We start from the raw sequence: 14,024 nt of genomic DNA on the forward strand, positions 1-14,024 counted from the left end.
TGATTTTGAGTTTTGTTCCACATTGTTCTCTCACTCTGTCCAGGATCTCCTATGGAGATCCCCCTCTGAGTGGTTGACAGTGGTAGCCCGGCACCATCTAGTTCTTCTGGTCTCATAGTTATATAGGCTGAGGATCACATGGTGTACCAGTCCCTTGGACTAATTGTTTCCATGTGTCTTTAGTTTTCTTCATTCTTCTTTGCTCTGGACTAGGAGAGACCCATTGTTGCATCTAGATGGCTGCTTGCAAGCTTTTAAGATCCCAGTCACTACTCACCAAAGTAGAATGTGGAACAGTGTTTTGGGTGGTATGTTATGCCAGTTGAGTTGTCCCCTGTGACTGTGATACCAAGCCCACAGGTCCAACTACTCACTGCCTCTGGGTAGCTGGCGCAGCACCATTTTTTCTAATAACCAAAAAGTAGAAACAAGCAAAATGTCTATCAATTGATGAGTGGTTAAGTAAAATCTACCATATCTTTACTATGAAATACTTGGCAATAAAAAAAAAATTGAAGTACTGATTCATGCTACAACATGGATGAATTTTGAAAACATAATGTTAAGTGAAAGACACCAACACAAAATATATATGATTCCATTTATATGAAATGTCTAGAAAACACTAATCTCTAGAAACAGTAAGTAGATTAGTAGTTGCCTAGGGCTAGGGGAGGTTGAGAAGAAATGAGAATCAGCTATTAATGGGTACAAAGTTATTTTTATGATAGATAAAAGTGTTCTAAAGTTGATTGTGATGGTGGTTGCACATATGTGCTAATAGATTAAAAATCACTGAACTATATATTTTCAGTAGGTGACTTATATAGGAATTGTATCTCAAAGCCTTTTCTTTCTTTCTTTTTTTTTAAAGACTTCCTTTATTGACAGCCAAGAAACAAGTGATCCAATATTGGTGGATTTTCATACCCCAGATCATTAGCCAATCTACAGTCAGAATCCTGGCAGTAAACTTAGAAGGAAATAATTGTGCTTTGTTTTAATTTATCTTCTATTAGAAGAGCTAAGCTTGCAGATTTGTAATGCTCTATGCCACATTTAGTATGCTATCTCTGTAAGTCAATTCTTTGTCATTCCTTGAGGATCAACATGGTCTACCTAGTAGCTTTTGAATATAGTGATATAAATTTTAGTTTGAAAACTGAGCTCTTTGGGGGCCCACTGTAAGTATTACACAGATTCTCTGACTAGTAATATACTTAGTAAGTAGAAGTCTGATTTAAAACAAAACAAACAGAAAACCTCTTGGAATTATTTATTTCTGTATTGGAAAACATGGATCACGAGAATAATCTTTAGACTGGAATTTTATGACACATCCTGTTAATTATATAGAGGCTTCGGAGACTCACCTTTCAAATAAATCATTCTCAAGTATACTGTTTCCATTCTGTGATTTTAAGGGATTTCCAAGTCTTGTTAACAGCATAGAATGTTAGAACTAGAAGGGGATTTTGTAAGTTATGTAGTTTGTTGATTTTTACAGATGTCCCTTCTTTGCCAGTAATATTGACCTAACTTAGTTTGTCATTACTCTTGAGATGAATATAATGTAGTAAATGAGAAATTGGAAGTGTAGTAGGAAATAATTTCTATGTTAATTATTAGTAAAACTTGAATTTAGAAATCAATGCATGTGTTTTATTTCCCTTGGTTCATGCGGATTTACAGACTGAAACAAAAAAATGGTCCTATTGTATGTAGACTGTTTTAATTCTCCTTGATAGTTTTATTTTCATTTATATATTTTTAAAAAAACCTATTTCATCAAGTAATTAATGTGATATTAATTGGAACTTTCTAAATATTTTGTATGAAGTGTACTTGATCAGAGAAATTTTGAAACAAGAAATGTTTTGGTGAGCAGAAAGGAAGGATGATCCCACTCAGCCTGAATTGTCAGAGATAGAAGATCAAAAGAAGTCAAATGAGAAATGAAAACATGCATATGAGTCAGTGATTATTTTAATAATGCAATATGTTTTGTATTGGTTTAGAATTTTCTGACTTTTGGTTTTGAATCAACTTTATTGAGGTATAATTTACATATAACAAAATCTATTGTTGTTTTTAGGTGCCATGAAGTCAGTTCTAACTTATAGTGACTCTGTATAACAGAACGAAACACTGCCCGATCATGCCCCATCCTCACAGTTGTTGCCACATTGAGCCCATTGTTACAGCCACTATGTCAGTCTATCTTGTAGAGGGTCTTCCTCTTTTTCATTGACCCTCTGTGTTACCAGGCATGATGTCCTTTTCCAGGGACTCGTCATTTCTGATAACATGTCCAAAATATGTGAGATGAAGTCTCACCATCCTCCTTTCTAAAGAGCATTCCGGCTGTACTTCCAAAACAGATTTGTTCATTCTTCTGGCAGTCCACGGTATATCCATTATTTTTTGCCAACACCATAATTGAAATGCATCAATTCTTCTTTGGTCTTCCTTATTTATTGCATAGCTTTCGCAGGGTTATGAGGTGATTGGAAATACCATGGCTTCAGTCAGGTGCCCCTTAGTCCTCAAAGTGATATTTTTGCTTTCTAACACTTCAGAGATGTCTTTTGCAGCACATTTGCCCAATGCAATACATTATTTGATTTCTTGACTGCTGCTTCCATGGGTGTTGATTGTGGATCCAAGTAAAATGTGATCCTTGACAACATTTTCTGTGTTTATCATGATGTTGCTTATTGGTCTAGTTGCGAGGAGTTTTGTTTTCTTTGTTAGGTGTAATCCATACTGAAGGCTGTAGTCTTTGATCTTCATAGTAAGTGCTTCAAGTCCTCTTCACTTTCAGCAAGTAAGGTTGTATTATCTGCATATTGTAGGTTGTTAATGAGTCTTCTCCAGTCCTGGTGCTGCATTCGGCTTAGTATAATCCAGCTTCTCACATTAGTTGCTCTGCATACAGATTGAACAATAAAATTTATCAATGTACAATTCAGTAAGTTTTGACACATGTATATTGTATAATCACTATCATAGTCAAGAGATGGAACATTTACATTGATCAAAAAATTCCCATGTGTTTCATTGTAGTCACTTCTCTCTTCCTAGTCCCTGGAGCCATTAATCTTCCTTCTTTCACTATAATTTTGCCTTTTTTAGAATTTCATGTAAATGGAATTATGCAGTATGTAAGTAGCCTTTTATGTTGGAGTTTTTTTTTTTTTCATTTAGCATACTTCTGAGATTTATTTATATTGTTGTTTATAGAAATAGTTTTTCTTGAATAGTTCTATTGTATGCATATACCACATTTTATTTATTCACTCATTTGTTGAATGACACTTGGGTTGTTTTCACCTTTTTGGTTATTGTGAATAGTGCTGCACTGAATGTTGGTATCTAAGTATCTGTTTGAGTTCCTGCTTTCAGTTCTTTTGGGTATATATTTAAGAGTGAAATTGTTGGCTCATATGCTAATTGAGCTACATAGGATTTTCAAGCCTGATTTTTTGGAAGTAGGTCACCAGGCCTTTCTTCCAGGCCTTTGAGTGGACTCTAACCTCCAGCCTTTTGGTTAGCAGCTAAACATGTTAATTGTTTACCCTACCTAGATGGGGCAGTCTACTTCCGTAAAGATTTACCACCTTGGAAACCCAGTGGGGGGGGGGTTCACTGTGAGTCAGAGTTGACTTGATGGCAGTGGGTTTGGTTATTTTAGGGACTCCAAGGTATAGGCCAAACCATAGTATTCTTCAGTCTATCTTGGAGTCATGCTGTTGGTCTAAAAGTGCTATAGAAAAAAAGATGAAGAACACAGGTTTTAAGGAGAGTGGTATATCACATGTCACAGGATGTGCACAATTGCTACAGCCAAAAGTGATTAAGAAAAGCCTGCAGACTCACATATGAAGGTTTATATCTAAATGCTAATTCTGGTTTCAGAAATAGTATAGGGTATGGAACTGTATGGATAAATGTGTGGTTTTGTTGGTAACTGAAAGTGTATACTTTTAAAAATTGTTTTTTTTTGCTTAAAGTTATTACTAAATTAGTGGTTCATCTTATCATTTATGGTATCTTAATAGCGAGGAAATAAAATTACAGGATATACTAAGCAGCATTGGGGAATTTAGAGTTCTGATTAGATTTTACTTTGGCATTTTTGGGGGTTCTTGAACAAGTCATATCAGTTCTGTATTGTCTTCATGTTTTTTTTTTCTTTTTTTATTATTGAGATTTAGTTCACAGACCATAATAGTCACTCTTCTTAAGTATACAGTTTTTAACTATACAGTGGTATTTAGTATGTTCTCAAGATCATGCAAGCATACTTGAATTCCATTAAAATATTATCTAATTCCAGAACATTTTCATGTCCCCAAAAAGAAACCCTGTAACCATTAGCAGTCATTCTCCATTCCCTCTTTCCCTGTAGCCCCTGGCAAACCACGAGTCTACTTTCTGTCTCTATGGATTTACCTCTTTTGGACATTTCACATCAATGGAATCATGTAATATCCCTTTTTGTGTCTGCCTTCTTTCACTTAGCACAATGTTTTCAAAATTTATCTGGTAGCATGAATCAGTACTTTATCCCTTTTTATGGCTAAATAATATTCCATTGCACACCACCTTTTATTTATTCATTAGTTGATAGACATTTGGGTTATTTGCTGCTGTGGACATTTATGTATAACTTTTTATTTGAATACCAGTTTTCCATCATAATCATTGCCTTTGAAAGTAAATATAATTTATTTAATTTATATTTTTGTCTCTGGTGGTTGGTGCTGGATATTGGCTGACAGTTGGACTGTCAGGTGAAATGCCTACACATGGCTTTGGCCTGGGCTGTCTCACTGTATAGTGGCTAGGTTCTAAGAGCAAGCATCCTGTGAGCTAGAGGCAGGTGGAAGCTATATTATCTTTTATTACCTAACCTTAGAAGTCACCCAGTGTTGCTTCTGCCACAGTCCAGTCATTGAGGCAGTCACAAAAGACAACTCTTATTTAAGAAGAGAAAATTGAAACTCCACTTTTTGATAGGAGGAGTACCAAAGAATTTGCAAACTTATTTGTAAACAACCAAACCTTTCTACAAATGCAGTCCCTCCAGTTTGTGCCTGCTTTGGTCATTGTCTAGTACCTTAAACTAGTTCTTTCTCTTTTTTTAAAATCTAGAATATATGTAATTATCTGATGTTGTTGTTGTTGTTGTTATGTGCCATCGAGTCAGACCCGATTCATAGCAACCCCTCCTTGGGTTTCCGAGGCAGTATCACTACGGAAGTAGATTGCCCCATCTTCCTTCTGAGGAGTGGCTGGTGGGTTTGAACCGCCAGCTCTCTGGTTAGCAGTCAAGTGCCTTAGGTACTATGCCACCAGAGCTCCCATTATCTGATAGCCCATACCAACTACTCTGTCATTACTAGAGGTAAAACCTTTTGTCCTCCTCTGTTATTTTTCCATCACACTCATTACACTTGATATTTAATATTATTTATTTAATTATTTGGTGTATATTTTTGTCTCCTCCATTAAAATGCAAACTCTGTAAAGTCACAGTTTTTGTCTCTTTGGTAAAATCCTAGTGCCCAAAATAATACCTGGCACATCATTAGACATTCAACAAATATTTGTTGAATGAATGATTAAATCTTCAGCTCTTCAAAACAGCCATCAACAAACAAAATAAATCCCTTGATAACAAAAAGAGGAGCTGCAATTATAGAACATTGTTCTTTCAACATATTGCACTAGTAGACTGCCATAGTTGAGGTTCATTTTTCCGTAACTTACAGAATCGGACTTCAAGATTCTGACATTTAAAAAAAAAAAAAATGTAAACAAAAAAGATTCTGACATTTCATTCTTTTTTTTTTATTATTATTAGGATTTGGGTGAAGATTTACAGAGTAAATTCACTTTTCATACAGCAGTTCACATATACTTTATCTCATGTCATTGACCAAAATTTACAATGCAGCAGCTCCCCTCCCACTTCCTCCCCATAGTTACCTCCTCCCAGTGTCCATCCCTTCATACTCTTCTGCACCCTGAGCTATCTCCCTGTGCATAAGCAGCCCTTCCTTCTCCCATGATTGTTCTCTCCAGGGCGTGTGTCTACTTGAGGTAAATGTTTAACTCACATGCCTGTACTTTGTTTGGCTGGAAACCACAGTTGTGGGTTCAATTCCAGACCTGCAGGGCAGCTAGGGGCCATAGTCTCAGTGGTTCCACCAGGCTCTATTGGACCAGCAAACCTGGTCCCCACCTTTTTTATTTGCCTCCAAATGATTTTGAGTTTTGTTCCACATTGTTCTCCCTCTTTATGCAGGATCTCCTACATCCCTTCCAAGTGGATGGCAGTGGTAGCTGGGCACCATCTAGTTCTTCTGGTCTCATAGTTGTATAGGTTGCAGATCGGATGGTGTACCAGTCGCTAGGACTGATTGTTTCCATTAATTTTGGTTTTCTTCTTTCTTCTTGACGAGGAGAGACCCGTTGTTGCATCTAGATGGCAGCTTCCTAGCTTTTAAGGTCCCAGTCGCTACTCGCCAAAGTAGTAGGTGGAACAATGTTTTGTATAGTATGTCATGACAATTGAGCTTGATGTCCCCTGCAACTATGGTCCCAAGCCCGCAGGATCAACTACTCGGTCCCTCTGGGTAGCTGGCTGTGACCAAGTAATGACCATAACCTTGCCCCTTGTCAGCACTACTATACACCTGGGAATTCTGATCATTCACATGAACTTATAGGCCCATTGTCTGCCAACCCTATATATGGTCTTGGATACACTCTCCATTTAGACATACCTAATTGTTTAGCTTGTTCACCTATCTATCCGTCCCTATACCCATGTTTGCTTTCACTGACAACTCAGTACTGTATATGCAAAAGGGTTCATATTTGTTGTCTGTACTGCCCATGTAACTCTCTATGTCTTTCTCATCCTCAATGCTGCCATATTGGTCACTCACATTTGGTACATTGCCCTTCTCTTCACCCAAATCAATATTTATCTCTATCTATCTAACAGCATTCCCTCCCCTCCCCTCCCACCCCTGGTAACCAACAAAGAAAATGTCCTCCAATATATAAACCTTTCCTTAACTTTTACAATAACGGACTAATACAATATTTGTCCTTTTGTGACTGACTTACTTCACTCAGCATAATGTCCTCCAAGTTCATCCACATTATGCGGTGTTTTGCAGATTCTACATTATTCTTTAGCGTTGCATAGTATTCCATTGTGTGCATGTACCAAAGTTTGGTTATCCATTCCTCAGTTGTTGGACATCTAGGTTGTTTCCAAGTTTTGGCTATTGTAAATAGTGCTGCGATGAACATTGGTGTGCATATATCTGTTCTTGTTATGGCTCTCACTTCTTTAGGGTATATACCTAGTAATGGGATGGCTGGGTCAAATGGTATTTGTATTTCCAACTTTTGAAGGAATCACCATACTGCTTTCCACAATGGTTGTACCATTTTATAGTCCCACCAGCAGTGTATGAGAGTCCCAATCTCTCCACAACCTCGCCAGCATTTGTTATTTTCTGTCTTGTTGAACTTTGCTACTAGTGCTGGAGCAAGATGGTATCTCATTGTTGTTTTGATTTGCATCTCTCTAATAGCTAATGATCATGAGCATTTCTTCATATGTTTGTTGGCCGCTTGAATATCCTCCTTGGTGAAGTGTCTATTCATGTCTTCTGCCCATTTTTTAATTGGATTGTTTGTCTTTTTGTTATTGAGGTGTTGGAGTGTTCTGTAAATTCTAGAGATGACATTTCATTCTTATCATGACTATTATGTCATGATAAGACATGGGTCAGTTTAGCAATGCAGGTAGACTGGGTACAGTTAAAATATGATAACATATGAAAGTACTTTGTAAACTATAAACAAATATAAAATTATAAGGTATATGTGATCATTAAGGAAGCCCTGGTGGCATAGTGGTTAATACATTCGGCTGCTAACAAAAAGACTGGTGGTTCAAACCCATCAGCTGCTTCACAGGAGAAAATTGAGGGATTCGCTTCTGTAAAGATTTACAGCCTTGGATACTCTGTGGGGCAATTCCACCCTGTCCTAAGGAGTCACTATGAGTTGTAATCAACCTGATGGCAGTGGGTTTGTTTTGGTTTATGTGATAATTATATTCAGTTGCATTCATTAAGCTGACCTTTTCAGATTTCATTTTGAGAATATCTTTATGTGTGTGTTTTTCATGGGTAAGTATGGTGAATTACAGAAATAATAATAAAAATCATAGCAATGTGTTTATAATAAAGTCCTTATGAAATTTCTTGTTAATGTTTTAACTTTTCTTTCGTAGGAACTTAAGAGATTTCAGAACTTCGTAAAGTACTGTCCTCCTTTTGATATTGTCATCGATGGGCTCAATGTTGCCAAGATGTTTCCTAAAGCTCGTGAATCTCAAGTTGTAAGTAAAATTTTTATTTTGTTATTCCAAATACCTGGAAATAATTATTGTTCCCATTTGTGATCTTCCTTGGGGCTGTTCACATCCCATTTTTTCTTTCTCTAAAATTAAGTTTCTAAAGGTACCGTAGTGACCAACAGTTCATCCAGGGTTCACTCTTTTATCTCTCTGGATCTTGAAGGCCAGGCAAAACTGAGAGATTAAAAGGAAGTTTGTGTTATGAAGGGCTGATTCAGCCCTTTTGTATACCTCTAGGTAATGTTTTACTAGGTTTCTGCTGTCTCTTTAGAGTTACTCTACCTTTTTCCTGTGGGCCACATCTTTTTATTAGAAAATTACCAACATGAACAATCAAGAGCTATTAATCACTCATTACTCACAATTGTTTTACAAACATAGTATATTAATAAATTAACCTAAACAGTTTTTCTTCTTTAATCGTTTGTTTTATCAATTTGTAAAAGTCCTGCTAGTTTCTAATCAAAATATTGTAGCAACAGTGACCAGTCAATTTCATTCTTACTTTACAGATTAGAAAATCGAGGCTGTTTTCTATACTAAGTCTTTTGAAAGCAGTTGGAAATCAAAATTACATTGTAGTGAGCTCCAGGCTATAAGGCTCCTGACCCTTATCATTGGCAATCTGTGGCTATTCCTTTGTAACTGAACATTTATTTCTTAAAAATTGCCAATGACATAAAACTTTTTTTCAGAGATGTTACTTGTTCATTTTGGCCGTTTATACTCAGAGAAACTTAGAAATACTGACAAAGGACAAAATCTTACAAGAATTTTTTTATATTCCTTTCCTTTAAGCTTGTGCCTACATATTTATGATCAAGTATTTATCTTTCAATCCTTATTTAAAAAAAAAAATTGAAAAAGAATATTGAAAATATTTTTGTCTCCCTCTGGTAGCATAGTGGCTAAAGCACTTGACTGCTAACCAGAAGGCTGGCGGTTCAAACCCACCAGCCACTCCTCGGAAGGAAGGTTGGGCAATCCTACTTCCGTAGTGCTAATGCCTCGGAAACGCAAGGAGGGGTCGCTATGAGTCGGGGCCGACTCAAAGGCATATAACAACAACAACAACAATGTACTTGAAACAGCTTTTGAGGCAGTGATTTTTTTTTAAATAATAATTTATTGTGTTTTTGGTGAAGGTTTATACAGCAGTTTAGATTCCTATTCAACAATTTCTGCACAGATTGTTCAGTGACATTGTTTAGTTTTTCACAGTGCATGAGCATTCACATTATTTTCATTCTGGTTGTTCTGTTCCCATTAATCTAGTTTCCATGCCACCTTACATTCAGATCTTTGTTTTAAAGTAATTATTGATAGTTTGATGTCATATAGATAGTTTTAGTGAAGAGCCTCTTTTGGGGGGAACATTTTATTGTGCTTTAGGTAAATTAGTTTTTCATTTAATAATTCATACACAAATTGTTCTGTGACATTGATTACAATTCCTGCAGTATGTCAGCACTCCCTCTGTTTCTATTCTGGGCTTCCCATTTCTGTTCATTTTGCCTTCCCTGCCAATTCCTGACTTCTCATCTTTGCTTTTGGGCAAATGTTGATCTTTGGTCTTGTATAGTTGGTAGTTCTAAGGAGCACATTCCTTGTGGGTGTTACTATGTATTTTATAGGCCAGTGTATTTATTTGATTGAAAGGTGACTTCTCAAAATAGCTTCAGTTACAAGTTTGAAAGGTCTTAGGGCAATAGACCCAGATTTCCTCCAGTCTCTATCAGATCAGTAAGTTGAACCTTTTAATTAATTTCATTTTTGTTCTATATTTTTCTCCCATTCTAACCAGGACCCTCTATCATGTTTCTGGTCAGAGCAGTCAGTAGTGGTAGTTGGGCACTGTCTAGTTCTTCTGGTCTCAGGCTATGGAAGCTGTGCTTCATGTGGGCCATTAGTCCTTTGGACTAATTGTTTCCTTGAGTATTTGGTTTTCTTCACTATCCTTTGTTCCAGATCGGAGGAGAGCAGTAGTTATATCATAGAAGGTTGTGTGCAAGATTTAAGACCCCTTTTAAGAGCTGCTACTTGCCAAACTAGCATGTAAACATTATAAGAACTGTTATACAAATTTAACTAGATGTCCCCCAGGACTATGGTCCTTAGCCTTCAAGCCCAGTAACTCAGTCCTGTGAAGTGTTTGGTTATGTCTAAGAAGTTTTCCTAACTGTGTCTTCTGTTATATATGTGAATATACATGCATCATATGCAAATATGTATGTATAAATCTCCATAATTATACTTATATATGAGGAGCTCTGGTAATGTAGGGCCTAAGGCACTTGACTGCTAATCAGAAGGCTGGCAGTTCAAACCCACCAGCCACTCCTCAGAAGGAAGGTTGGGCAATCTACTTCTGTAGTGATTCCGCCTCAGAAACCCAAGGAGGGGTTGCTATGAGTCGGGTCCAGCTTGACGGCACATAACAACAACAACAACAATAACTTACATATGTAAGTATACTCCTATACAACCTCCAACAGCTACTTAACATATACATCTACCTTTGTATCTACTCAGAAATTATTGTTTACAATTACTGTTGTTGCAGAATTGTATATGTTATACTATTTACTATTGTTGCCTTTTATTCTCTGTACCTCTCAGTATCTTCTTTTGCTTGGTCATGTTGTTTTGACTTCCCCCATATTGTGTATTGCTTTTCCCTTCACCAGAATTAACATATATCTGCTATCTGATTAATGATTCTCCCTCCCTCCTCCTTCCATCCTGGTAACCATCAAAGAATGTTTCCTTCTGTATGTAAACCTGTTCTTGACTTTTTGTAAAAGTGGTCTCATACAGTATTTGTTGTTTTGTGATTGACTTATTTCATTCAAGATAATGTCCTCCAGATTAATCCATGTTGTGAGATGTTTCACAGATTCATCATTATTCTTTATTGTTGTGTAGTATTCTGTATGTATGTACCACAATTTGTTTATCCATTCATGTACTGTTGGACACTTAGGTTAAGGCAGTAGTAATACTGGCATAGGCACTGCCAGAAAAAAAAAAAAAAAGCATGAAATTCTTGTAATTTATGCTTGGTAGCACTCAGGATTAGAAGTGCTCATTCTGAAAAGGTCCCAATTCAGTCTGTTAGAAATAAAAAGTTTTCTATTTGTTTGTCACACAGCACTAACAATTTACTTTTTCAGAGTATATAGCCCAAATTTGATTAATGTTTTTAGAGAAAGCAAAATGTTGAAGATGGTCTAGTTAATACTTCCTCCAGCATCACTTCATAGATGTAACTATTATTATGATTGGGAGTCCTTGGGTGGTGCAAATGGTTAACACTTTAGCCTGCTAATGCAAAGGTTGGAGGTTCAAGTCCATCCATGGGTGCCTCAGAAGAAAAGCCTGGTCTACTTTAGACAAACCAGCAATTGAAAACCCTGTGGACTACAGTTCTACTTTGACACATATGGGGTCTCTAGGAGGTGGACTCAACTCCATAGCAACTGGTTTTCCATTATTATAATTACTTTGCAGATGAAACTCTGATTCTTGCTTTCCCCAGAACCTTATCTGACAGTTTTTAAATTTTTCCTGTTATGCCATCCAGGTCAGGGGAGTTAAAAAGAAAACACAAAACTCAGGTGCCTAAATAATTACTTGATTGAGAATTAAAGTTAGTACTAGATAGGGAGCTCTGATAGCATAGTGCCTAAGGCACTTGACTGCTAACCAGAAGGCTGGTGGTTCAAACCCACCAGCCACTCCTCGGAAAGAAGATGGGGCAATCTACTTCCGTAGTGATACTGCCTCGGAAACCCAAGGAGGGGTCGCTATGAGTCAGGGTCGCTATGAGTCGGGTCCAACTCGACGGCACATAACAACAACAACAACACTAGATAGGTAAGGAGGGTATCAGTATTTTTGGTGGATGATTTGAGTATAATTTTCAACATCTAAAATGCTGAAATTCTATTTGTAGGAACTAATAGATTTACGGGAGCTCTGGTGGCATAGTACCTAAGGCATTTGACTGCTATCCAGAAGGCTGATGATTCAAACCCACCAGCCACTCCTCGGAGGGAAGACTGCAATCTACCCACATTAGTACATAAAGTTATGTATCCATGTATGTTAATTACAACATTATATGTAAGCAGAAAAATGTAAACAACCTAAATATCTTTCAGTCCAGGGCCTGATATATTATTGAAACATCTGTCTAAATGAATGAGGTAGATCTGTATGTGCTGAAGTGGAATAGTAGCGAAAATATGTTTGCTACTAGGTGCCATTGAGTTGGCGCCAACTCCTAACAACCCTACATACAACAGAATGAAACACTGCCTGATCTTGTGCCATCCTCATAGTCCTTTCTCTGCTTGAGCCCGTCGTTACAGCCACTGTGTCAATCCATTTCCTTGAGGATCTTCACCTTTTTCACTGACGCTCTCCTTTACCAAGCATGACATCCTTCTCCAAGGAATGGTCCCTTCTGACATGACCAGTGTAGGTGAGGGGAAGTCTGGCCATTCTTGCTTCCAGGGAACATTCTGGCTATATTTCTTCCAAGATAGGTTTGTTCATTTTCTGGCAACCCACGGTATTGTCAGTATTCTTGGCCAGCACCACAATGCAGAGGCATCAGCTCTTCTTTGGTCTTCCTTATTCAGTGTCCAGCTTCCACATGCATATGAGGCTACTGAAAATACCATGACTTGGGTTAGGCACACCTTAGTCTTCAAAGTGACATCTGAATTCCTTGACACTTTAAAGAATTCTTTCTCTGCATATTTACCCAGTACAATACGACATCTGATTTCCTGACTGCTGCTTCCATGGGTGTTGACTGTGGATCCAAGTGAAATAAAATCCCTGACGATGTCAATCTTCTCTCCCTCGATTTATTGTGATATAGCCTATTGGTCCAGTTGTGAGGATTTATGTTTTCTTCATGCATAGGTGTAATCTTTGATCTTTATCAGTAATGCTTCAAGTCATCTTTACTTTTAGCAAGCAGGCCAAAATATATTACATGTAAAAAGCAAGTTGAAGAACACCATGGGCCGTACTTGTTCTAAAAACAAAACAAAAGATTATTCAGATGTAGGTAAATATTTGTTAGATAAGTTTATATATTCCTTAAAAATTTCTGGAAGCTTACACACACACACAAACTTATCTTTGCGACTTGCCAAGGGAGTATAAGAGTGAGAGGGTTTTTTATTTTTCTTTTGAGTTTCTTTAACTATAAGCATTTATTATTTTAAACAGATAAACCACTACAAGGAAAAGAAAAAAGTTAAGAGGCATTACTGACAAATACTTAAAAATAACTATGTGATACTCAATATCCAGTAGATGTACCACAATTTTTACTCATTTCCCTGTTGTTGAGCACATTAGGTTTCCCATTTTTCACTGTGGTAAGCTTTGAGAAAGATCTCCATGTATATTTCAAATTGCTTCTTTAGAATATCCCAGAATTTGAACTCTTGAGTCAAACAGTATGAATATTTTTAGAAGTCTCACTACATATTGCCAAAATACTTTCCAAAATTATTGTAGTAATTTATACACTCACCTATAGTGTATGAAG

The 14,024-nt window shown here is 36.9% G+C and overlaps 1 protein-coding gene across 1 annotated transcript in view; it reads left to right on the forward strand.

Annotated features, from left to right (window-relative positions):
* Positions 1-14,024, forward strand: part of PRORP (protein only RNase P catalytic subunit) — a 239,271-nt gene that overhangs the window by 104,831 nt on the left and 120,416 nt on the right. The window contains exon 4 of the mRNA XM_007938546.2: positions 8,327-8,434. Coding sequence (XP_007936737.1) covers positions 8,327-8,434 — 108 coding nt within the window. The remainder of the gene's footprint in view (positions 1-8,326; positions 8,435-14,024) is intronic.

This window comes from Orycteropus afer, unplaced genomic scaffold (genome assembly GCF_000298275.1).
Source record: "Orycteropus afer afer isolate SDZICR_OR568_19922 unplaced genomic scaffold, OryAfe1.0 scaffold00051, whole genome shotgun sequence".
Classification (NCBI taxonomy): Eukaryota; Metazoa; Chordata; class Mammalia; order Tubulidentata; family Orycteropodidae; genus Orycteropus; species Orycteropus afer.